The 26,180-nt window shown below is 44.5% G+C and overlaps 1 protein-coding gene across 1 annotated transcript; it reads left to right on the top strand.

Annotated features, from left to right (window-relative positions):
• Positions 1-205: 205 nt before the first annotated feature.
• On the top strand, positions 206-23,765 carry eif2s2 (eukaryotic translation initiation factor 2, subunit 2 beta). Its single transcript, XM_007909288.2, has 9 exons — positions 206-413; positions 2,486-2,669; positions 3,151-3,245; positions 5,509-5,644; positions 6,089-6,189; positions 10,588-10,736; positions 11,722-11,778; positions 20,063-20,148; positions 21,438-23,765. Exons 1-9 carry the CDS (start codon positions 399-401, stop codon positions 21,611-21,613), a joined length of 999 nt encoding a protein of 332 aa, XP_007907479.1. The 5' UTR covers positions 206-398; the 3' UTR covers positions 21,614-23,765.
• Positions 23,766-26,180: the final 2,415 nt, after the last annotated feature.

The following is a 26,180-nucleotide window of genomic DNA, read 5'->3' on the forward strand; positions in this document are numbered from 1 at the left end:
GCATGGCGTTCTGGCCGAGCAGTGCGCATGCGTATAGCCGGCTTTTCGGGGGCGTTTAAGATGATGCAACTGTGAGGGCTCAACCTAACCTGATACCCCCGCTCAGCACCACGTGACAGTTTTGATCGACATGGCGGAAGACCAATCAACGCGGCGATTGGCGACCGCGCAACGGAAGGTGACCAATGGTGACGGGGTTGGGGAGTGGGGGGGCGGGATCTGCGGCATCAAGTTAGATTAAGCGGGGCCTGGCTGTGACAGGAGAGGCCGAGGCGCGTGAGCGAGTGAGCGGTCGTTTTATTCAAATCCCCCCCCCCACCCCCGATTGAAACCGGGCCTGAAAACATCCCCGTCTCACCGCCCTGCACAGCCCGAGAGTGGAGGGAGAAGCCGCAAACATGTCCGGAGACGAGGTGGGGGTCGCGCTTCTCGTTTCTCCTCCGTTTTGTGCTTCGAGTTCCGCGTGTTGCGAGCCGGCGAGGCCTGAGGCCTACCCGCCCGCCCTCTCCAGTTTGTCTCCTCAGCTCGTGGGGAATGAGACTTTGTCGTTCGCGCTGCTTTGGCTCCGGGTCGATGAACTGAGCCTTTCCCTCTTCCTTTCTATGAAGGCGCCGAGGCCTTGGGAGGGCCGGGCCGGCAAACGTGGGCTTGACCTGCTGGATTCCTAGCAGGAAAGTCCTCTTCATCTCCCTCCCCCGCCCTCCCTCCTCCCGAGCCAGCAACCAGGGACATGTATGTGTCTGGATATTCCTCGGGAGTTGGAACCCCAGAGATATTGATAATTCCAGAATATCAATAAAAATCCTTACATTTGATACAGTGCTTTATGATGTCGAAATGTCTCAAAGTGCTTCATAGGATTTACTGTAAAGTGTAGTGACTGTGTTTTGTAGGCCACCACGGCGGCCAGCTTGCGCACAGTGACTTCTCAAAAACGGCCGTGAAGTGAGCAACTAATTTTATCTGTGGAATTGTTGGCCAGAACGTGATGGTTCTGTAGGTCAAATAGGCTGATGGATCTTATTGCAAATCTCTCCTGTCATCTTTCTCACCGCCCGCTCCTGGTCCAAAGGGACTGAGCACCTCACAGCTAATTACCCTGACTGAGATCAGTTTTCAGAGGGATTCACCCCCTGTCTTTCTGCAGCCATATCTGCTGTCATTACACAACAACAACAAAATTACATTTATAGAGCACCTTTCATGTCGGGAGGACGTCCCAAAGGGTTGAACCAAGTCAATGGTGCCATTCTTGTTTCAGGCAATGGAATATAACCTAAAAATGGTTGCTGGGGCATAATGAATAGAGTTGGGCAATGTCAGTCATGAGGCTTAGTTACCACCGTTTTTTCTGCCTTTTTCACCTTTCCTCAGTGGGCTTAAGTTTGTTATCGGTCATGGCCAGAACGGTCCCTCTGGGCTCATGCCAGTGTTGGACAAGTCCAGTGTTCTGCAACAGAGCCCATGAGAGTACCCTTTGGGATCTTGAGGAAGCATTATGAGGAGTTGCTGTCTGACCCAAAAGGCCATAGCAGAGATCCATCTGCAATGCTTGATGGAAGACCTGGTGGAAGTTTGGAACAGATTCAAGGCCTTAATGACCCAATCAATCTGTTGGGTGGAGATGGACTCTGCATTGCACTGCCTTGCTTGTGGTAAGGCAGCAGGTGCAGATCACATTAATGCTGAGTTCCTAAAAGCTCCCCTTATGGACAATGGTGAGGATCTTACAGATCCAAGCCAGGAACCTCCAATTTGCCTTGAGCTGCCCTCCTAGCGCTGTTCAACAGACCTCATTCTGACGCATATACTTTCGGTGGTAAGCCATGTAGTTTTAGCAGCTTAGACTCCCATGTTGCCAACTCTTAGGAATGAGATAAGCAGGGTGCATCCCTCCCAAGGAGAGCGTGCGCCTTTCATTCCAATAAATATCTTGAGAATTTCCATGTATAGGTGGAATGAATGAAACTCTGTTTGGTTTGGGTATTCTTTAAGCATGGTGAAGCATATGTCAGACACTTGGCTGACCAAAAAAGATTTCCCACGTTATCGGTAGGCAAGTCTCCAGCTTATTCATTCTGATGAGACTTTCACAATATTAAGTTTATAGGGAACTAGTGAGGTATACTAATTGCCTTATACAATGCTTTAGAGATTTCACTTGTAAAAGGTGACCAAACAGTCGTAGTAACCTATTATCTAAAAAAAATATAATTTCTTTAAGACTTGGTAGATGTTTTTATGGTCACTCTGGTCACGTTTCTTTGGTCATCCTGTACTTTGGAGGTTATGTCACTAGCCCTGAAAAGCCAGTGATCTAATTAAGCGCTTCACTATACTTGTGGAAGTTTTGCACTAGTTTTCAAAAGCTCTTTGCTGTTCTCTTACATGACGGGTGCTGGGTGAAACTTCAAGTTTGATAGTGGAGATTTAAAACTACAGGCTTTACAGGACTGACAATGCCTGGATTACTTCTCTCCAACAGATGATTTTCGATCCCACAATGACTAAAAAGAAGAAGAAAAAGAAGAAGCCCTTCATGCTGGAGGAAGATGGCACCGAGCAGCAGCCAGAGGAGATGCCGACCACAGAGTCGAAGGAAACAGTACTGTCCGAGAGCGTGGAGGAAAAGGCACTTGACGCAGATGATGAGGACACCAAGAAAAAAGGTAAACTTTTTTGAAATAGGTTCATCCTGTACCTATTTATGGGATTTATATTTAAAATTTTAGACCTCTTTAAACATTTAACAATTCATTAAAGTTTTGGCTGCTTTGTGCATGATGAGCAGTGATAGAAACCTTAATCCTTTTAATAATAATAATAATAATCCTTGCATTTGATATAGCGCTTTTCACGTCGGGAGAACGTCCCAAAGCGCTTCACAGAACACACTGTAAAGTGAATTGACTGTATATTTGTGGGCGAACGCGGCAGCCAATTGCGCACAGCAATGTCCCACAAACAGTCGTAGATTGAAAATGACCAATTTATTATTGTTTTGTTTTTTTGGAGGGATTATTATTAGGCATGTGGAGTAAGGAAACTTGCCCAAGGTTTCGCCCTCTGCCTGGAATTGAACTCAGGTCTCTCACTTGCAAAGTGAGTGCTCTAACCACTGAGCTACAGGACTCCTTTTTGTTATTCTAGACACAACAGATGATTTAGATGACTTGGATTTCTTCAATCAGAAGAAGAAAAAGAAAAAACCCAAGAAAGCCTTTGACATTGACGATGGTGTAAAGGTCAGTGGCAGATGTGTACCACAATTGCATTATCCAATGCAACTTGCTAAATTGCTGCCCTTATTTTGCAGAATGAATCAATTTTTCTGTGTAAATTGACAGCTGCTGATCCAATAGTGTACGATAAAATTATCCTTAGAAGGTGCCAATTTCCTTCTAAGACCACTTTTATTTCCCCATAGTTTGAGAGTTCACTTGCCTTCCATAAGGGCATATTTAAGTTTTGTGCAACCAAAGGGTGAAGGCCCAGGAAAAGTTGTGGGTAAAGTTGTCATTGTTAACAGTCCCAGTGCTATATGAAATGGGTTTTTTCTTGTAATTTTTACAAACGAACAATTGTGTGATCTGACTGATATTTTGGACCATTTTCCTCAGTGTAAGTTATCCCAAACTAAATAGGATCAGAGCTGAAGTAGCAGAGGTGCACCCTTAGTGTGACATAAAAGCCTGATGTGGAATAATGTTGTGACCCACACATAATGCTGAAGGGTTAACTATACTAGAGTAACTGGGCAAATTTATTAGATTAGAGTTAAATTGTTAGTTTCGGAGAACCTAACTATAGATTTGGTTCCAGCAACTGTAACTTGTAGTTAGTAATTAAGAGTAATTTCACATCGGGAGGATGTCCCAAGGCGCTGGATACTCAGGGATTTGGACCCGCACAGGGGTTTGGGATCAGGAGGGTTGGAGGCTAAGGGTAGGAGGGTGACCGAAGGTGCAGTCGAAGAAGAGGGTCTTGAGACATGCTTTGAAGAAGGCTAGGGAAGGAGCGAGGCGAAGGGAATGTGGGATAGAGTTCCAAAGGGTGTGGGCAGAAAGGCTGAAGGCCTGAATGCCGATGGTAGGGTGGGCTGCGTGGGAGGTGGAGCAGGCCGGAGCCTGCTGGACGGAGGGAGAGGACAGGTCGACATGACGTTAGCGGGTCACAGAGGTAGGAAGGATTTTGAACTCTGTGCTGTGGGGAGCAAATGGCGCCTAGTGAGGGTGGGGGTGATAGCGACACAGAGCCTAACAGCATTTTTTTTNACACTGCACATTCTTACCAGCATGGAGTTTATTATCTGAGTATATAATTCCTTCACACAGTGAGTGGAAATCCAGTTTCAAAGTGGTTGTTTGCTGAGAACAACTCCTTACTGCTTTGGAAAGATCGTTAACATTTTGTCACCACTTGCAATCTTGCTACTCGCTGCTGGCTCAACTAATCGCTTTTCCTTTCATTGGGAAATTTCATAAAAAATCACACCTTACAAGTAATTAACCAGAGTTCTCAGACTGTTCGCCTACATTGTGGGGAGCAAAAATGAATTTAATGTGTCCATAATTTCCTGAAGTTGTTCTAAATGCAACCAGCCGTGTTGATCTCACTAAAACCACCGGTTTCTGATTATTCTGCACCTTTAAGACCCATTTTGTTGTATAATTATGTCCCAAATTGATTGTTAATTTTCCAATTGTTTAAAAAAAGAGCCAAGTGATGCCATGAGCTGATATTTCACCTCTGGGATATGTGTTTGTATTTGCTCTTCCAATTGTAAGGGTCATAATTTTGGCAAGCCACAAACTGGTTCTTAGAGAGAGCTCACAGCCACAGGCATTCCTGAAACTGGGGTAAAGCCTTTATGGGCAATTCCATGTCGTGTGTTATGAACTGGAAGTGTTCAGCACTGAGTATAAGTGGAAAATAATTGATTCTATGGAACTAAATTCTTTTAACCCTAGAAGATGTTTTCGTTACCAAAAAAAGTTCATTTTATACTGAAGCTTTTTGATACATTGCTGTTCCTCTGCATTGTCCAGTTCCTCTTTCCACCAACCCCTCATGTCACAGTAGCCCCACATCAGGAGAGAATAGCTGACCTGCTTGACTAAGCTAAAGAACTGCTGCCAACAAGTTGAATGGGAAGAGTTGCCTCAGTTTCTATTGGAGAAAGCCAGGGCAACCTTTGCTTATTGCTGATGACAGGGGTGGGCTGTAAGGCATTGCTGGTGTGAATTCAGGATGGGTTATGATGTACCCTGCTGACACATGAATTAGTGTATATTCTACTTTCATGTTCTTATTGCGTGTGGGAACTTTGAGAACACCTGTGGAACCTTATTATTCATAGGTGTTTACCCAGATTCCATTAACACCAGAAAGACCATACTCGCTCACTACTGTGTTTTCCCAACCAGTGTTGGGCCTCTTCACCAGTGTATTTTTGTGAATGTTAAAAACTAAACGTGGCTTATTTGGATTTTTTGGGGGCTTTGTCAGGATTTGAAGATTGAAAATGAATTGACTGAGCCAGGGGAGGTGGAGGATGACTCCTTCATTCTGAGCACAATGAGGAAGAAGAAACCAAAGGTTGTGATGTTTGAGGAAGAGTCGTGTAATGAGAAGATGGACAATAGTGAGTATATCAACTAAATGATCACCTAAAGCTCTTCAGTTGTCCAGTGCATCTCTCAAGTATTCGCTATAGCTGCGCTTCTCCATCACTCCTTTTATAAATATTTCAGGCAGCTTGTGCAAATGCGATTGCAGCACATTAAATGGTGCCTGTCAAATGGACTGGGTCTGAGTTACATTTAAGGTTGTATTGTAGAATTTTGAAAAACCAAGTCGGGTTACAGGAGCTGAGGCAAGAGCATTATTCTACAATCCAAGCTATCCCATTCCATTTATATTGTATATATAAGACTGTCAAGTGGAGTGATAGTGCAAAGATGAAAAGGGTGGTTGAGCTATCCCTTCCTCCACTCGCTCTAACGTTGTCTCACTCTGATGAAGATTATACCCTGTTAGGTGTTATGGTTCTTGGTCCTTTTTAATAAGTGATTTGTTTTGTCTCTAGTGCTTGACGATGATGATAACAAAAAGGATGATGGTATCACTTTCACCTCTCCGAGCGGCCCGGCCTGGGCTGGATCGGAGCGGGACTACACTTATGACGAGGTACAGATGTAACTTAATTTCTCTCTCTTCCCCACTTCCATTCTATCCTCATCCACCACCTCCTCTCACCTCAACCTCCACGGCGCTGTCTTTGAATGGTTCGGATCGTACCTCTCGCACCGCCTGCACTTCATCTCCTCAAACGGCTTCTCTTCTAGTCCCCAGACCGTCTCGTGCGGCGTTCCTCAGGGCTTTCTACTTGGTCCCTTCCTCTTCAATATCTATACGCTCCCTCTTGGTGAGATTATCCACAGACATGGGGTCAACTTCCACATATATGCAGATGACAACCAACTGTATCTCTCTGCCTGCACCCTTGACTCCAGAACCATTCCTGTGCTGACAGAATGTCTGTCCTACATCAAGTCCTGGATGAGAGCTAACTTTCTTCAGTTGAGCGTCAACAAGATCGAGGCCCTCCTGATTGGCTCCCGTCAGCTCCTCACCTCAGGCGCTGAGAGCATCACCATCCATGTTTGCACATTCCACACTGCTAAGCCAGTCTGGAACCTTGGCGTCTTGTTCAACCCTCAACTATCCTTTCTAACCCACATCTCTGCCTTCCCCCACTTCCGCAATGTCGCCCGGCTCCGACACTGTCTCATGCAGGTTGCTGAAACCCTCATACATGGTTTCATTACATCGAGGCTCGACTGTGCAGACTCATTGCTTGTCGGCCTCCCCAACTCCTCCTCCACAGGCTGCAGATTGTCCAGAACTCTGCAGCTCACGTTATAATAATAATAATAATCCTTGCATTTGATATAGCGCTTTTCACGTCAGGAGTACGTCCCAAAGCGCTTCACAGAACACACTGTAAAGTGAATTGATTGTATATTTGTGGGCGAACGCGGCAGCCAATTGTGCACAGCAATGTCCCACAAACAGTCGTAGATTGAAAATGACCAATTTATTATTGTTTTTGGTTTTGGAGGGATTATTATTAGGCTCTGTGTGGAGTGAGGAAACTTGCCCAAGGTTTCGCCCTCTGCCTGGAATTGAACTCAGGTCTCTCACTTGCAAAGCGAGTGCTCTAACCACTGAGCTACGTTCTCTCCCGCACTAGACTCCACAACCCTATCACCCCCAACCTCGCCCAACTCCACTGGCTTCCCGTCACACAGAGGATACAGTTCAAGATCCTGTTCCTCACCTTCAAAGCCCTCCATGGCCTTGCTCCCTCCGACCTCCTAAACCCTGCCATCCTGTTCGCTCCCTCTGCTTAGCAGGCTCCGGTTTGCTCACCCCACTGTTGTGGAGTCCTGTGGCTCAGTGGTTAGAGCACTCACTTTGCAAGCAATAGACCTGAGTTCAATTCCAGGGAGGGCGAAAACTTGGGCAAGTTTCCTTACTCCACACAGAGCCTAATAATAATCCCTCCAAAAAACAAAAACAATAAATTGGTCATTATCAATCTACGGCTGTTTGTGAAACATTGCTGTGCACAATTGGCTGCCGCGTTTGCCCACAAATATACAGTCAATTCACTTTACAGTGTATTCTGTGAAGCGCTTTGGGACGTCCTCCCGACGTGAAAAGCGCTATATCAAATGCAAGGATTATTATTATTGGTAGGAGGCCTTGCGCCACTCTGCACCCATCCTCTGGAACTCCATCCCACAGTCCCTCCGTCTCGCCCCTCCCTTGCTATTTTCAGACCCACCTCAAGATCCTCTTCGACCGGGCGTTCGATCTCCCTGCTCTCTGTAGTTCCTTGGGACGTCCTCCCGACTTGAAAGGCGCTCTATAAATGGAATCTTGTTGTTGTTGTTGTTGCTTCCCCCACCTGCCCTCCCCCATCCCTCCCTCCAGCTCGGGTCCGTAACTTTGTCTGTCCAGCGCCTTGGGACGGCTTCCCGACGTGAAAGGCACTGTACAAATGTAATTTTGCTGCTGTTGTTCTCCCCAACCCACCACCACCCCATGAAAGCATAAGTCAAGGATGTTTCCATTTAAATCAAGAAACTTGGAGACTGTTTGCCTGCCAGCTAAATTCACTTTTGCCCAAGAATCACATTTGTGCGTGCATAAGCAACACGGTTGTCTTATGTGAAAACTGCTTGACATTCTTAAAACATGGCTCCATTATAATTATTTCACCACCATTTGATTCTTTCCTGATGTAACAATAATAATCCTTGCATTTGATATAGCGCTTTTCACGTCTTCTGCTCACTCTGCATGTGGGTGAACCAGTGAACTGCAGCCCACTGTAATGATTGCTGTGCTTTTAAGTGGGCATGGAACGTGTTGTTCATCCAGTGGGGTTGTTGTCAACATTAGCTTAGCAGACAATGGGCTGAACGGACCCCTTTCTGTGCAGAGAAACATTCTTTTCATACAAGCAACACAAAATGACATTTGTATAGCGCCTTTCACATTGGGAGGAGGTCCTAAGGTGCTGGACAGTCAGAGTTTCGGACCCGAGCTGGGGGTCGGGATCGGGGAGGGTGGAGGGCAGGGGGGGAAGCAGGGTGATCGAAAGCACAGTCTAAGGGGAGGGTTCTTGAGATGGAGGCAAGGCGGGGGTGAGGCAGAGGGACAGTGGGATGGCGTTCCAGAGGGTGAAGGGAGCACAGCAAGTCATATCGAAGCAATGTGTTGAAGGCTCACATGTTGCAGAAATTAATTTTGCAGTTGATGCATGAGTGGTGATGAGAGTTTTACTGGTAACTAAGAATCAGGTTTGTGAGTGTGTAAGCAAAGAGTATTTATAGACTTCGGGTGATGGAGCCTATGACACACCCGTATCTCAATCGCTAACCTTCCCCACATGGTATCCTGGAGCAGTTTGTCAACTTCTGAACTTCCTGGTAAATAAGGTGATCTTGTTGGCACTGATTCAGTTGGTAGTATCCATTCCCTCTCCCCTGATACCACAGATGAGCTGATTGTGACAGTGATGGCAGCACATCTTACAGCTTGGCTGGAAGGTTTGACATTCTTGCGACCACCCCCGCCCCCCCACCAAAAAAAGGGGCTCTTTTGGCACAGATAACAAACAGCTTTAAATAATTGTGTCCTGCATGCACAAATAATATAACTCAAGGCAGTTTGACTGTTTTATGAAGATTTGTCATATGCATCTTTGCAGCTGGAATAATAATAATTGCATTTGATGTAGCGCCTTTTCATGTTACGTTGTCGAGACATTTCAAAGCGCTTCACAGAATATACTGTAAAGTGGAGTTTACTGTGTATTTCCTGGGTGAAACCCATCAGCCAGTTTGCGCAAACTCGCTTCTCTTTTTGAATAGTGCCATGGGATCTTAACAAGCAATTGAACAGGCAGGCATGACCTCAGTTTAACATCTCATCTGAAGACACCTCCGACAATACAACTCTTTCCCCCACCCAGCACTACATTGTAGTGTCAACTTAGATCATGTGATACCAAGTCCTAATGTTGGGCTTGAACCCACAATCTGACTTTGAGGTGAGAGCACGACCATTGGAGCCAGGCTAACACACAAATGCAATTGGAGCACAGTTTCTACACTGATTTCTTCACCTCAATCTTTCAGTAAATTGAGCTTGCGAGTCTTAATCATAATAATCATATGTGGTATAACAACGTTCACGATATACTGTAAAGTGTATTAACTATTTTGTGGTAGACAACATAATATCTGTCTGGCTGCATCCTCCTCCACCCACCCCCCTACCCCTGCATGCCAACTTGAATTTCTATAGCACCCTTCAGGTGGGAGAACATCTCAGAGCAGTTTGCAAAGATACCATGCAGAGGAGAGCAGGAGCTGACCACTGGCACAGTGGACTATTCCAATGCCCTCCTCGCTGGTTTCCCCAGCTCCATGATACACAAAATTCAACAAATTCAGAACTCACCGCCCGGATTCTCACCCACACAAAAACTGAGTACCCCAATCACACCAGTCTTTGCCAGGCTCCACTGGCTCCCAAAACTGATTGATTTCAAGATCCTCTTGTGTGTTTTCAAATGCCCTTCCTGCTGTCGCACCTCCCTACCTGTCCAATTTGTCTGTCTCCACTTGGCTGGCTCCGGTCTCCTGTTCGTTCATCCCCTCTGCAACACCATCGGTGGCCATGCCTTCAGGCACTATGTCCCGAAAGTCTGAAACTCTGCCTTAGCCCCCCCTCCTCCCTCCCCACTTTCAAATCCTGCCTAAAGACCTTCCTTTTTGATGGTGCTTAGGGTCACCTCCCCCTCCCTCTCCCACTGGCTCGGGGTCAGACTCCGCCACTGTTAAGCGCTCCGGGAAGCTACCTCTTGTGAAGGGCGCTATATAAATGTAAGTTGTTGTTGAAATGTGAGTTATTTAATTGTGTAATACTTTAGTTTAATGGAAAAGGTTTAGAATATACTTTAAGTGAATTGACTATATATTGTGGGGGAAATATTTTGTCTGTCTGCAGTTGCTGACTCGAGTATTTAATATAATGCGGGAAAAGAACCCCGATATGGTGGCCGGTGAGAAGCGCAAGTTTGTAATGAAACCACCTCAGGTGGTCAGAGTCGGAACCAAGAAGACTTCATTTGTGAATTTCACGGATATTTGCAAACTGTAAGTAAATCCCTTCTCTATCTCTTTCTATTACAGAAACCCACCCACACCAATGTCAACAACAACAGTTTTAATTTGTATAGAGTCTTTCATGTCGGGAGGATGTTCCAAGGCACTGGATATCATTCTATACATTTGGATGTCAGCCTAAATTAAGGTTTGACTGTACAGAATGATATCCATGCTCCCTCACATGGAAACCCAAATCTACTTCAGCAATTGTTTCAGCTATATTGAAATCATGTGGAGATTCACCTGGATAGTAGGCTGCTTTGCTCCGGTGATTTCCAAGTACCATGTTCAGCTATCGTTGCAACACACAGGCAATATTAATTTATTAAATACACCACATTTTACACTTTTTGCTTGAAGACAGTAAATCCTCATGAAAGGTAGCCTACAGTGCTTTTGAGTGCATCCAAGAAATATGCCTCTCGAATGACTTCTTGTACATTTTCTTTTAAGTTTTCTAATTGTATACTGTTTCCCATTATTTATAGCCGTTCTGTTTAATTCTGCCCAATATTAAACACATATTGTTAAATGTTTTATTTGGGGATGTAAATTCCCAGACCAGCTGGAATCTTTGCTGAGATTTTGTATGTGTGTATACATTATATATATATATATATATATATAAATATATATGTATATATAGTATACAAATAAAGGTTAATAATTCATTCTTTTTATCTTTACCTGTTTGACCCACTCGTGATTTACGTAGAAACAGACATTTTCGGCTGTTTGACCCATCATGCCTGTGCCGGTATATTTTTATTAATCCAACTATTTCCCCATCTTTGAACAATCTGATCCTGTTGATCAGTCTCAATAGCCCCTTGTGCACACCCTCTGAGTGCTGAAAACCTCTCCCCTAATCCCTCTAACAATTCTGAGTTTTGTTTGTGACGTGTACAGAACAGAGCAACAATGTAAATAGCTGGGTTTAATAAGAACTTGTGCTTTTTTTTCCATCCCCTAGTCTCCATCGTCAACCCAAGCATCTTCTTGCGTTTTTATTGGCTGAGTTAGGTACAAGGTAAGAGCTTTGTTTTCTCCTTTTTTTACTTCCACAGACAAACTTTATAAACCAACTATTCTCACCATAACTCTATGATCCATAATCCCATAATTGAACCTGGGAGCTGCCCTCACCTGTATGACTCACATCACTTGGTATTCTATTATCCACTGAGCCATTGGGAGTCCTGCATCTAAACCCAGACAAAAGGAATGGCACGTTGGAGGTTAGGATAGGGTTAGGAGCTGTTTCTATACTGTTGCCACCCATGCTGACCTCTGTTTGGCGAGGGAGCTGCTGAGTGGAGGGGAGAGAGTAGTTTGAGTGGTCTGGATGTGTCTCACAGCTGGCTTAGAGCGGGTGCTTGCTGGTAGCTGGATTCAGACTGCCCATCTCTTGTGTGCTGTAGATTTGGGAGAAAATGCAGCAAAGGGTCTGTTTGGGTGGTCAGAGAGTGCAGGAGAGTACCTCTACAGTGTTAAATGGAAAACTGAGAAGTAAAACTGAAAATGCAGTGAGCAACATTTTTTTTTAGAAGTGCAACTTTGCCCAAATTAAAGAATACAGCATCTTCACCACTTATAGCTTTGGCTCTCTGAGGCGTTCAACCCTTTTTAATGGTTTTAATTTTTTTTTAAATGAGCTTTATCAACCATGTCTGCACACGTATTGCTTGCGACAAAGTGGCTAATCCATAACCGACGCAATGATGTCTCTCAGACATAAGATTTATTAGCTTGAAATTGTTGCAGCTTGCAGTTATTGAATAAAGATTTTCCACTTGCATCTGTGAGGTCAGGTACCTGGGAGTGATTAATGCAGTGGAACGCTCCTGGGTCAATCTGTTATGATGTATACCATTCAAAGATGGTCTAATTTTTTGGGTGTTGCATTTTTTGTGACTAAACTAATGTAAAATGAGGACATTTGATGTTCCTAAACTAAAGCCCGACTGAAGAAACGATTGTGACTTCATTACATTTAATTGCAACTGTGAACATAGCTGAGAAGAGTAATTTGAATAGAAAAGTACTTTATTCTCCTTCCCCACTTCAGGACTTCCTTCCCTTTAACACATGCCTCATGTGGCGTGTACACTTGTTAAGTTAGGATTCTGCCTTTATTAAACCAGATTTAAATTTAAAAAAAAAAATGGGTAGCTTGTGGAGAGCTAGTCTGTGGTCACTAGATGTGCATTCGTTGCACTACATGCAATGCTTTCCCGATTCGAGCATTCACAGTATGTCCTCCATTCAGTTTCTATGTGGCATGTTTAGGAAAATTTTATATGGTGTGTTAATAATGATAATAATAATAATCTTTGCATTTAATATAGCGCTTTCACGTCTTCTAGACATCTCAAAGCGTTTCACAGAATAGGCCGTAAAGTGTATTGACTGTATATTTGTGGGTGAAACGCGGCAGCCAAGTTGCGCACAGCAGTGTCCCACAAACAGTCGTGGATTGAAGTGACCAATTTATTATTTGTTTTTCTTGAGGGATTATTATTAGGTGTGTGGAGCAAGGAAACTTGCCCAAGGTTTTGCCCTGCCGTGACTCCTTACATTTGATAAGACCATAAGACTTAGGAGCAGGAGTAGGCCATTCAGCCCCTCAAGCCTGCCCCGCCATTTAATAAAATCTTGGCTGATCTTCTAACCTAATTCCATTTACCCACCCTATCCCCATATGCCTTAATCCTTCTATCTTTTAGAAATCTATCAACCTCAGTCTTGAATATGTTCATCTACAGCCTTCTGGGGTAGAGCATTCCACAAATTCACTACCCTCTGAGTGAAGAAATGCTTCCTCAACTCAGTTCGAAAAGGCTGACCCTTAATCTTGAGACTATGACCCCTAGTTTTAGATTCTCCAACCAGGGGAAACAGTCTCACGGCATGTACCCTGTCAAGGTTTCTAGGTTTCTATAAGATCACCTCTAATTCTTCTAAATTTAGAGAATATAGACCTTACTCAACCGATCCTCATAGGTCAACCCCCTCACCCCAGAAACCAACCTAGTGAATCTACGCTGCACCCCCTCTAAAGTGAGTATATCCTTCCTTAAATAAGGAAACCAAAACTACACACAATATTCTAGGTGTGGTCTCACCAAGGCCTTATGCAACTGTAGCAAGACTTCCCTACTCTTGTACGCTAATCTTTTGCAACGAATGCCAACATGGCATTAGCCTTCCTAGTTGCTTGCTGTACCTGGATACTAACTTTTTGTGACTGGTATACAAGGACACCCAAATCACTCTGAACATTAACACTACCTAGTCTCTCCTCCTCTAGAAAATAATCCGCTTTTCTATTTTTACTACCTAAGTGAATAACTTCACACTTCCCCATGTTATACTCCATCTGCCACTTTCTTGCCCACTCGCCTAACCTGTCTATTTCCCTTTGCATTCTTCGTGTGTCATCCTCACAGCTTACTCTCCCACCTATCTTCGTATCGTCCGCGAATTTAGATATGTTAAGTTCTTTCCTCATCTAAATCATTGATATAGACTGTAAATAATTGAGGCCCAATCACTGATCCTTGTGGCGCTCCACTAGTCACATCCTGCCAATCTGAGAAGGACCCGTTTATCCCTACTCTCTGTTTTCTTCTTAGATAGCTACATTATCCCAAGTTTTGTTCAAGTGATGAGTTAGATAACGAGTGTCAGCAAGCCATTCGCTGCCTAGCCTGCTGCTGGTCTACTAGCGCTAGGCCATTTAGGAGTAAAATCAGGAGGCAGGTTTTCGTCAAAAGGGTAATGAAAATCTGGCGTTCTCTCCCCCAAATGCTGTTGCTGTTTACATTCCAAGACCCAGGTGGATAGATATTTGTTAAATCAGGATATCGAGGGTTAAGGGGCAAGGGCGGGTAATTTCAGTTGAGGTACAGATCTGCCATGATCTTATAGAATGGAGAACAGGCTTGAGGGGCCGAATGGCCTACTCCTTGATGAGAGCGTTGACATCATGGCCTTAACGGAAACCTGGCTCACCCCAGGTGACACCTTCCCCCTCACGGAGGCCACACCACCCGGCTACACCTCCCACCACATCCCTCGCCCCAACCGCCGTGGTGGTGGTGTAGCCCTTATCTCAAGGACACCACTTGCCCAATCCGCCTACTTCTCTGGCTCGTTCCCCTCTTTCGAGCACCTCACCCTCTCCCATCCCTCCTTCCTCTCACTCAAAATCCTTCTCCTCTACCGGCCCCCTAAAACCTCTCACCTTCATCTCTGATATTTCGACACTTCTTACATCTCTCTGCCTCTGCTCTGATCGCCTCATCATCCTGGGCGACTTCAACCTGCACTTCACCCCCTCCTGCTCCATCTCCTCGGACTTCTCTTCCCTGCTCTCCTCACTCAACCTCTCCCTCCACATCAACTCCCCCACTCACAGTCACGGCCACCCACTCGACTTGGTGATCACCCGGGGCCTCAGTGTCTTGGATGTCACTATCACTGACAAGGCCATCTCCGATCACCACTTCATCTCCTTCACCACCTCCACTCCCCACCTCCACCAGACCCACCACCATCTTCTACCGCCCCTGGAAGAAGTTACCCCCACAATCCCTAACCGCTGCCTTGGAGTCCTCTGAACTCCTCTCCCTCTGGCCTTCAACCCTCACTGACCCCTCTTCTCCTCTCACCCTCCTCCACAACACCCTCTCCTCCACACTCTACACTCTTGCCCCCATCACCTCCCGTACTGTCTCCTACTCTCGCTCCTCCCCCTGGTTCACCACCCACCTCCGCTCATTGAAGAGCCAGGTGCGGGCCGCTGAACACACCTACCTCACATCTGGCCTAACTGTCCACCAACCAATCTGGCTGGACCTCCTCAAAACCTACCGCTCCACTCTATCCTCTGCCAAGTCCTCCTTCTACTCCAGGATAATCCTGGAGGCGAAGAACAACCCCAGGCTTCTGTTTTCTACCACATCCCGACTCCTCCGTCGCCACCCCGCGCAGGTCATCTCCTCCAACCTTCACTGTGAGGAGATGCTGGGTTTCCTTGAATCCAAAATCAAGGGAATCTGCTCTGCGGTCACTTCCCCTCCAACCTCCACCCACCCCCCGCCCCCTCCCTCCCACACTCCGACTCCTACCCATCCTCCCCTACACACCTTCGTACCCGTTTCCCCACCCTCTGTCACCAAACTCATCCCATCCCTGAAACCCACCACCTGCTCCCTTGACCCCATCCCCACTCCACTCCTTATCTCCCAGCTCCAACTCCTTGCCCCACATCGTCAACCTGTCCCTCTCCTCTGGCTCTGTTCCCATTCCCTTAAAAACTGTCATCACTCCCACCTTGAAAAAAACCCTCCCTTGATGCGTCGCAGCTATCAAGCTACCGGCCCATCTCCAACCTCCCCTTCCTGTCCAAGGTCCTTGAAAGAGTTGTCGCCTCCCAGCTGCGCTCTTTCCTCTCCACCCATTCATTATTCGAACCCCTTCAGTCGGGTTTCCGTGCTGCCCATAGCACAGAAACTGCCCTGGTCAAGGTCACCAATGATATCCTGACCATCTGTGACCAGGGCTCCCTCTGCCTCCTCGTCCTCCTCGACCTATCGGCAGCATTCGATACGGTCGACCATGCTATCCTCCACCGCTTGTCCTCCCACCTCAACCTTCAAGGCCCTGTCCTTGAGTGGATTAGGTCGTACCTCTCCCACCGTCTTCACTTGTTGTATAAACGTCAAATGATAAATGGAATTGAAGCAGAACGAAACACGAAATAAAACAGTTTCAGTCAATTCAGCCTGGCTCAGTGGTTGTGCTGTCGCCTCTGAGTCACATGTTGCGGGTTCAAGCCCCATGTGGGGACTTAGTTTAGACTGTGTGATTCCGACACTCGGGGGGTTTTGCATTGTCGGAGGAGACGTCATTTGGCTGAAACGTTAAACTGAGGTTCCGTCTGCCTGTTCAGGTGGACGTTAAAGATCGCACAAAATATACAGTTGGTTCACTTTACAGTATATTCTGTAAAGCGCCTTGAGATGTCTCGAATATGTGATAATTTACTATATCAAATGCAAGACCATAAGATAAGATGTAGGAGCAGGAGTAGGCCATTCGGCCCCTCGGTTATCATTAGGATTATTATTATCTTATAGAATTGTGGAACAGGCTCGAGGGGCTGAATAGCCTAACCTGTTCCTTTGTTCCTAACGTGCACAATTCAGTAAGAGGTTTTGGTTAGAATTAAGGGAAGGAACTGCGAATTCTTCCACCTTCTAGCTCAAAGGGAGCTGATTGTAATGTCCAAACTGCTGTCCCAGCTGAGATTGTGTTATTGATGTAACACAGAACAAGAATTGAGCCTAGAATGTTCTAACCTGAACACTGCCCGGGAATCAAACTCGCTTGCTAGGCGAGTGCTCTAACCACAAAACTACAGGACTAAATTTGTACCCTGTCTTCGAATCACCTACAAACAGAAATAGTTCCAACTTCACAATGAGGGAAAGCTCCTGGGTGAAGGAGTTAAGTTTGTGCTGATCTCAAAGCTCCGAATAAAAAGATTATAACCACCTGTCACAGCTCACTCCAGCTCGCTTGCTTGATACAAACCATTCATTTCCCAGCGATGGGGCTATAAATAAGGATGAAAAGTCTCGCATATATTGCCAAAAGCGTTTTTTTGCTTTTTTTAAATGGGGATGAGAAAACATGATCCGCATGTCTGTAAACTGGGCTCAAAGCATATGAGATAAATTAATTTGCTGAGGTTATAAATAATTTATTGACAGTTACCAGTAAGGAACTGTAATGATCTAAAATGCATGCAGATGGCAATGCTGGACTCCATACCCCAGACATTGGGGGTGGATTGCGTGACTCGATTGCTAAAAAGCAAAATCACTTGGATGCTGTAATGTTGCCCAAAAGCATTGCTCAGTGGTTAGAGCACTCGCCTCGCAGGCGAGAGACCTGGGTTCTATTCCCAGCAGGGTGAAATGTTAGGCAAGTTTCCTTAGTCCACTCACCTCTGTTTACCAGCAGTATGTAGAAACCCAGTTGTTCGTCGATTGGCAGATCACTTTTCTGATGGATAATAATCCCTCAAAAAAATTTAAAAATAAATTTGGTCATACAAATTGTGGGACACTGTTATATGAAATTGGCTGCTGCCTTTTGCCCACAAATATACAGTCAATTCACTTTACAGAATATTCTGTGAAGCGCTTTGAGACGTCTAGAAGACCTGATAAGGCGCTATACCAAATGCTTGTGGCAGCGATGTCTATCCTATTGCCATTTTAGGCAAGACAACTGGCCATTCTGCAAAGTTGCAGAATGAACCTAGATCAACCTCCTGTACTTTATACATGAATATAAGAATTAGGAGCAGGAGTAGGCCATTCGGCCCTTCGTGCCTGCTCCGCCATTCAATAAGATCATGGCTGATCTTCTCACCTAACTCTGATTACCTGCCCTATCCCCATATCCCCTAATCCCTCTATTTTTCAAGAATCTATCAGTCTCAGCCTTGAAAATGTTCAAAGACTGAGCATCTACAGCCTTCTGGGGTAGTGAATTCCATAAATTCAATCAGGAGCTGTGATCAAGATTCATTCTCATGACTGTTAACTGTAGAGTATAGCAGTAACTTTCGATCACTTTCGAGGTGTCGATGCATGCTGGAAGCCACCATGGAGTCCTATTGCATAGTGGGTAGAGTGCTCGCCTCGAAAGCGAGAGGACCTGGGTTTGAATCCCGGGCAAGGCGAAACGATGGGCACGTTTCCTTACTCCACACGTCTGTTTACCTAGCGGCAAGTAGGAACCCAGTTATTAGTCGACACCGTCAATTCACTTTACAATATATTCTGTGAAGCGCTTCAAGATATCTCAAAGATGTGATAAGGCGCTATATCAAATGCAACTATCATTGTAGCCGTGTTGCCTTTCAGAAACTGTAAGTAAACAATCGTGATTCTTAAGAGAATCTTCCTTCAAATAAAACAAGATGATTTTTCCAACTCAAAGTTTTGTTAGCTTTCCGAGCTTAATAATAAAAATAATCCTTGCATTTGATATAGTGCTTTTCACGTCTTCTAGACGTCTCAAAGCACTTTACAGAGTATACTGTAAAGTGAATTGACACAGCAATGTCCCACAAATAGTCATGGATTGAAGTGAACAATTTTGTTTCTTGAAATAATAAAATATTTTTTATTTTGAAAAAAAGCAGTGCTATTATTATTCCACAGCCTCCTGAGCTGTAATTTAAAAGTATAATATTAAGTACAACAAATTGCAAAGAAACATCATAATGTTAAAATCTTAGGATTTCATTTGCAATGAAATCTAAGCTACCGCTGATGACAGACCAGTCAGACGGGACTCGGAAGGGCAAATCGGTCAGTTGTCGGACACCTGGCTGACCAAAGAAAATAATAATAATTTGCAATATTTCAGAACATAATTCCTTAAATCTTGAATTTTTAAATTTAATAATCTTGCTTAAAGCAATATGTGCTATTGGCAAGTCTCCAGCTGTATTTTTTTAAATATATAAACATACTCAGATTGGTTGTGTCTTTTATCTTCAAGATCAGAGAGAGAACACTGATTGAGAACCTCAGTGCTCTGGTTTTATTCTTTTCACGTGCAAATGAAACCCTTTGGCACTGCTGCTTTCCACTAGGCTTCATTCCCACAGAGCCTTGATGAAATGCAACTTAATGAGAGTTGATTAGATCTATCACCTGCACAGGGTGAAGCTGATCAGCATTTCACTGCATTGGTTCACGGTTTGCTGATGGACAAGTAATTCCTCCATTTTCTGAACCATGAGAATGTAAATTGCCAGAATGGTGACACTCACTCTTGTGCACTCAAACAGTAAAACTACAGTACAGCACTTTAGCATATAACCAGCCACTGACCATGGAAAGGGCCATTTTATCACTGTTGTCAATAATAATGATATGTTGTTGTGACATCTCAGAGTGCTTCACATAGTATATTGTAAAGTGGAGTGACTGTATTTTGTAGGTGAAACCTGGTAGTCAATTGTGTACACCAGTGTCCCACAAACATTTGTGGATTGAGTGACTTTTTTTTAAGGGATTCTTAACCCCAGAAGCCGATCCGCCAGTCGTCGAACGGCTACCTACTTACTGCTAGGTGAACAGGTGTGTGGAGTGTAGGAAACTTACCTAAGGAATCGAATCCGGATCCTCTCGTTTGCGAGGCGGGTGCGCTAACCACTATGCTCTGGGACTCCACGTATTAACCAGCTTGAATAATTATTTTAATAATGAAACTTTTTTTAACAGTGGATCCATTGATGGCAACAGCCAGCTTGTAATCAAAGGAAGGTTTCAGCAGAAACAAATAGAAAACGTATTGAGGCGATACATCAGTAAGTACTGCAGACACTTTGTATTTTTCGCCACAATCAAAAGTTGATTGTGTTTAGAATCCCTAATTTTGAAAAGGGAGGATTAAAGATTTATGTTAAAGGCTCCAGTGATGTCTGGCTGGGCTTTTATTTTAATATTTCACCATTTGTGGCAATGCTGTGAAATTCCTCTGATACAGAAATACACTGCTGATCTCTCAGGGCAGCTTTAGTACTGCACTGGTAATGTATTAAAATATAGAATATATAGAACAACATTTAAAAGCAATAACCACACAGCAACTTCAGCACAAGAAGCATACAGGAGTTTACGTGTGATGGTCAGCGATCACTGTCCTTTTACCTTCCACTGTCCCTCCCTCCCACCTTCCTTCCCCTTAAGGTGGGGGGGAGAAGGCAAAAGGACAGTGATCTCAAAGCATTGGGGAGTGATCACTAAATTGATAGTGCACTCTGAAATATCTTTTGTTTTCTCCGAATGCTCCTCTTTACCCCTTTTATTGCCCAGATTAATTTCTTGCGGCTGTAACCACCTGCACATCTGCTCGCTGGCATCCGTCTGGCGCCCTCTGGTGCAACATTAGCAACTATTTTTCAATTAACTGCGGAAGATCGAGCTTTAGGTGCAAACTATCTAAATGCTTGGGGATGATTCTCATCAGCACAACAACATTCTAAATACAGGTTTAGCTTTGTCCTCAACCAGCATCCTTCTTGCGGTCTGGTGTATCTCTTAACACACAGAAAACCATCCCAAACCAGACTAAGTCATACATTTCCCATGGCAGAAGGACAGTGATTCCTGACCAGTGCACATAACTCCTGTATGTGTCTTGGGCTGAAGTTCCTGTACGGCTGTTACTTTTAAATATTAAATGCTCTATATTTTAATACAATGTTACCAGTGCAATACTAAAGCTGCCCTGAGAGTATGTATATGCAGTATATAGTTTGGGACCTGACATGTGTATGTGACTGCCAGGATGGAGGAAGGTGATCTGGATGGACTTTTATCTTTTTTTGTCTAGCAAATTCTTTTGAGAGATCAGCAGCATATTTCTATATTTTTAGACGTGGAAATGTCACTGTCTGGATTGGAGTGCGCACACCTATTGCTGGAGGGACACTCCCTCTGCCACCTGAGGCCAATTTGGGGACAGAGCTAAGAGTAGATGGCACTTTTGCTTCACTTCATTTATAAACAAGTTTATATTGTGTGAAAAGTGCTGTGTAAATGCCAATTTGTTGTAGCTCATTTTAATTATTTTTTTTCCTACCTCGCCCCTCAGAGGAATATGTGACGTGCCACACCTGTCGATCACCAGACACCATCTTGCAGAAAGACACACGTCTGTATTTCTTACAGTGTGAAACGTGTCATTCACGATGTTCAGTCGCCAGCATCAAGACCGGCTTCCAAGCTGTGACAGGCAAACGAGCACAGCTCCGAGCCAAGGCCAACTAGCCTGGGTCAGAGCCACACTGGCAGTTGGGGAGTGATGTGATAGGACTGTTTTACTGGACCCGGGGGTGGGGGTAGGGGAGGGTTTTAAGTGCATCCCGAAAAGATAACACAAATTGGTGCCGAGTCGCCAACTAAGAGGTACCAGAGTGAGAAGGGAGAGCCTTTCTCTGTGAACGCCTCCAGAGATGAGAGTGTGTTGTGTTAGTACAGTTAATGTGCCCTCTTCAGGCCACCCATGTGCAAATACCCAAGGAGATTGCCTTCTGCACTGAGACTTGTACTAACTGCAATAGTGATTAAGGAAGCTCCTAACGCATCAATGCATCTTACTGCAGTATCATCAACTGACCCCCCCCCCCCTCTCCCCGGCCACTGGCTATCCTGTTCTGGCCGCTTTGTGTTAGGTTGTGGGGAGGGTGGGGGTGGGGAAGGGTGAAAATTAAATACTGTCACCAAATATAAATGGTTTAACAAAACAAATATCAATAGGGACACATTTAGATTTTTTTTAATCAAAACAACTTAATCCAAATGGCCCCAGCAGCCTAGCTTTTCCATCTGGCCAGGGTTCAGCACGGTCTATAGCAACTGACTTTACCATGTTTTGCAATGATCATGGAGGGTCTCCCCATGTTCATCTGGGGTTATTTTTTGGGGGGAGGGAGGGTGAGAAAGGTGGATAGGTGGTATGTATAACCGATTACTATCGCCCTTCTCCTGGATTGTACACCGACCGGTTGGTGGAAATGTACTGAGACTTGAGGTGTAATAAAGTAATGAAGTTGTTGTTACAGTAACTCTCAACATGATTCTGCAACTGTTTGATTCCAAATTAAACACTGTTCAAAATTAAAACTATAGAGTGACTTGTCGAGGAAGCTGTAAACTAGCTGCTAACACTGATGGTCACTGCAGAGCAGTTCAGCTGATCTGATCGGCAGGAGCTAGGTACCAACTCGATGGTAACAGGCACCTGTGAGGAGCATGTGAACACGCAGAGACACAAGATGGACATCTGCCTATCAGTAAGAGCTTTTCAGTGTTTTAAAACTCTGAACTTAACACTGAGTTACTTTTATATACTTGTGTTTATTTGAATAAGACTTAAGTCTGACACAGGACCAATCTCGCTCTCGCACCACCAGCCCTCCTGTGTACAATCCAGCATCTCCCGGGCACAGTATTGGACTGTTCTCAAACACAATGCACATCTCATTTAGTTACATAACAGTCAGATTATAGTATAGTTGGCAAACATTAAATGGATAATTTGATGAGTTTAGAATCTGGGGTTGAGTGAGGTGTCCACTAGCTTTGCAGGGTGAAGTCCCAGACATTGTTGTCTGTTGCACACTTCACTCATCCCTCCAAGCTGTTGTTTGGTGGGGTGGAGCGGGAGTGATGCAGAGGCTCCAAATTAGCCACGGTTTCCTGCTTAAAACATGTCTTCCTGATTAATCCAAATCAATTTGAGTTATAGTAATCCTTTCATTTGATATAGCGCCTTATCATGTCGTTATAAAATTGGCAAATGGTTTGTTATTTGGAGAAGGGAAAGGTAGAGAAGTGGCACTATTTCTTAAGCCAATTAAGGCAAAAAGTGTTTCTCCCCTTAAAAGCCTGGTTTTCCTGTGTCAATTATTCTCCTTTTGTGAGATTACCATTATTTTGGCTGATTAATTATATACAGCATTGTCTTTATTAGTTTCACTGAGATGCATCCCTTCCATTTGCCCATTATTCCTGACATCTGGATCTTTCACCACAAACATTCAAATCCCTGACTTGTTTGTGAGGAGTGTGACAGGCTTGATGCATCATCCTCTGGCCTGTGTTGAGCATTCTTTCAAATACAAACTGCGGCATTTGTGATTTCGGAGAGAGAGGAAAATGATGGTTTTGATGTTTCCTACTGTAGTTATGAGGTGGGGGGTGGATAATGCCTTTTAGGAATAATCCCGAGAAATGTTGTAGATGCTGAATAAAGTGGATTTTGTAACTATTTTTCTTTACTGCTGCAACGGAGTGCCGAGTGCAATTATTTTTAAGGCGCTGTTGATCATTCCCCACCCCACCCTTGTGTGGCATATTGAGTGGAACAGACTTGGAGTGCACTGGAAGTTGTTTAAAATAAAGTAAAAGGACCGCTTGACATAGACTGGTGTATCATGCTTTATTTCCAACTGTGCCAGACCAGAACAACAACTCCAGAGCACAGCATCGGAATTTACTTTCCCTCTCTGTTGTGAAAGGCCTTTTTGAAGTTCTTTGCTATACAACAACAACAACAACAAGATTCCATTTATAAAGCGCCTTTCACGTCAGGAGGACGATGGTGCTTCACATAGATGGTGCTTCACATAGATACAATGGTGCTTCACATAGATACTGTGGCATCTTGGAAATGTGTGGTATCACAGGACTGACCGGCGAGTTGGGTAACTTGCCAAGTATGTTCCACGTCATCATAATCCCAATCTATAATTTTCACATGTTGTGCTGTCCTCACTAAGTTTTCAGTGTTGTGCAGTATCAAGTGGATGTGGCACGGTTGGTGGGTTGGGGCGTAGCAGATCTGCTGGTCTGGAAAAAGGGGGAATTGGAGAGGAGTTGAGGGGAGGGTGATGTATGTTCTGCCTCAGGAAGGTAATACATCATGTGATACCTCTAGATGGATGTGGAACAGAAATGCCATTATTCCTTAATCAGCCGCCTGCTGTGGAGGGAATGCTAACAACAACGGAACACACAGCTCACACTTACAGAACATCTTTACTGTAAGATGACTCTAGAAATGCTTCAAGCATATGCACATCACCATGAGGAGACTGCTGCCAAACACAAAGTAAGGAGATGTATTTGAAAATGTTGAAAGACCAGATTGAGTTCTTGGGAGAGGCAGATTATGCCACCTGTTCTTGTAATTTAACCCATTAAGCCCTGGTATTATTCTGGTGAATCTAGCGGTGTCAAAAGCAGGGAATGACGGGCTCATTGTCCGTCACACACCTGGAGCTCAAATGTGCTCGAAGAACAGAGCACTTTATGTAATCTTACTCGCTTGAGTAATGTTACTTTGTTACACTCAGCTCTGAGAAGGCAGAGGAGCAAGTGACTTGTATGCAAAGATGAGGAAAAGGCTTTGCTGCCAGGAAAGACATTTCTTGGGAGTCAATTGAAGACTAAGATTTGGTGCTGACGTGTGGATTAATCCCTTGTGGCTGTGGAGCTACTTACTGAAGATTGGCCTTGACGGAGTCAGCGTGATTGTGATCTGTTTCCCATTAGCAATCCATCAACCAATCTCGGGAACTTAATCAAGTTTCAGTGGACACGTGCAAAGTCTTCCAGTGATCCATGTAACATTCAACATGGTTTAACCCTATTTATCGGTGTTTCAATGTTCCCATTGGAGCTACAATGCAATTATTGTGGATTATTTGGTTACTCAATCCATGACTGTTTTGTAGGGCACTGCTGTGGCACAAATAGCTGTCATGCTTCTCCCACACAATAATCAGTCAGTTCAGTTCACAGTATATTCTGTGAAGTGTTTTGAGATGTCTCGCAGGCATGATAAAGCGCTATATCAAATTTGAGGATAATTATTTACATTAACCGTTAGAACCAAATGCTCATTCTGCACCTTTTTACACAATTGATCTCTTGCCGTTGCCATCTTTAACGGTGGCTTTGTCTGAAAGGTTTGAAGATCGTGGTCATACAATGACGGTACGAAACTGGAGTGTTTCTTGGATCAACAAAGGCAGTCGCCTTTAGCACTGAAACTTGTGTGTCAAATTTACAGCTGCCAAATGCATAAATGAGACGTTATACTGAGGTCCCATCTGCCCCTGTTCTGGTCGACATTAAAGATCCTGCGGCGCTATTCGAAAAGAGAAGGGCGTTTCTCCCCGGGTGCCCTGGCCAGCAATCCCCAGATAAACTTGGTCACTAACTCCATGACTGTTTGTGGGACGCTGCTGTGCGCAAACTGGCTGCAGCATTTCGCCCACGAAACACACAGTCACCACTACAGTGTATCCTGTGAAAGAGACTCGGATGAAATAACACGTTCTTTATGAGAATGGAGACATTTTCCGTATGCTGATTATCGCAAAGAACGCGTTCCAGAACACTGCAAATTATAATTTTGCATGGGTATAAAGCCGGGATGGGCTGTATTTTGGCCTGAAGCAACCAGATCCTAGTGATGAATTTATGACCTGTGATGAAGTCCCAATGTTTGTAAATGCAAACCACATGGTTGGAGGAGCCAGCACTGTTGCTGTGAGATCAAGTGGGAACATAAACAATTGCTTAGTCATATTTGCCAGTTGTTTCTGGTTTTGCTATTATTATTATGGCTCGATTATGGAAACTTCCTCTTCATCAGCCTTCCCAATAATAATAATATTAATTCTCAACTCTTCCCTTCACAGGCTGCAAATCATCCAAAACTCTGCAGCTCATGTACTCTCACGTACCAGGCTCCGCGACCCCATCACTCCCACCCTCACCCGATTCCATTGGCTCCCCATCCCCCAGAGGATCGAATTCAAGATCC

The sequence above is a fragment of the Callorhinchus milii genome, unplaced genomic scaffold (assembly GCF_018977255.1).
Source record: "Callorhinchus milii isolate IMCB2004 unplaced genomic scaffold, IMCB_Cmil_1.0 Scaffold18, whole genome shotgun sequence".
NCBI classification, from domain to species: Eukaryota; Metazoa; Chordata; class Chondrichthyes; order Chimaeriformes; family Callorhinchidae; genus Callorhinchus; species Callorhinchus milii.

Bases quoted from the DNA above. Each gene is read 5' to 3' on its own strand.
- eif2s2 (XM_007909288.2), top strand. The intron at 3,246-5,508 runs GTCAGTGGCAGA...GGGCTTTGTCAG, and splicing joins ACATTGACGATGGTGTAAAG to GATTTGAAGATTGAAAATGA. The intron at 20,149-21,437 runs GTAAGTACTGCA...CTCGCCCCTCAG, and splicing joins CGTATTGAGGCGATACATCA to AGGAATATGTGACGTGCCAC.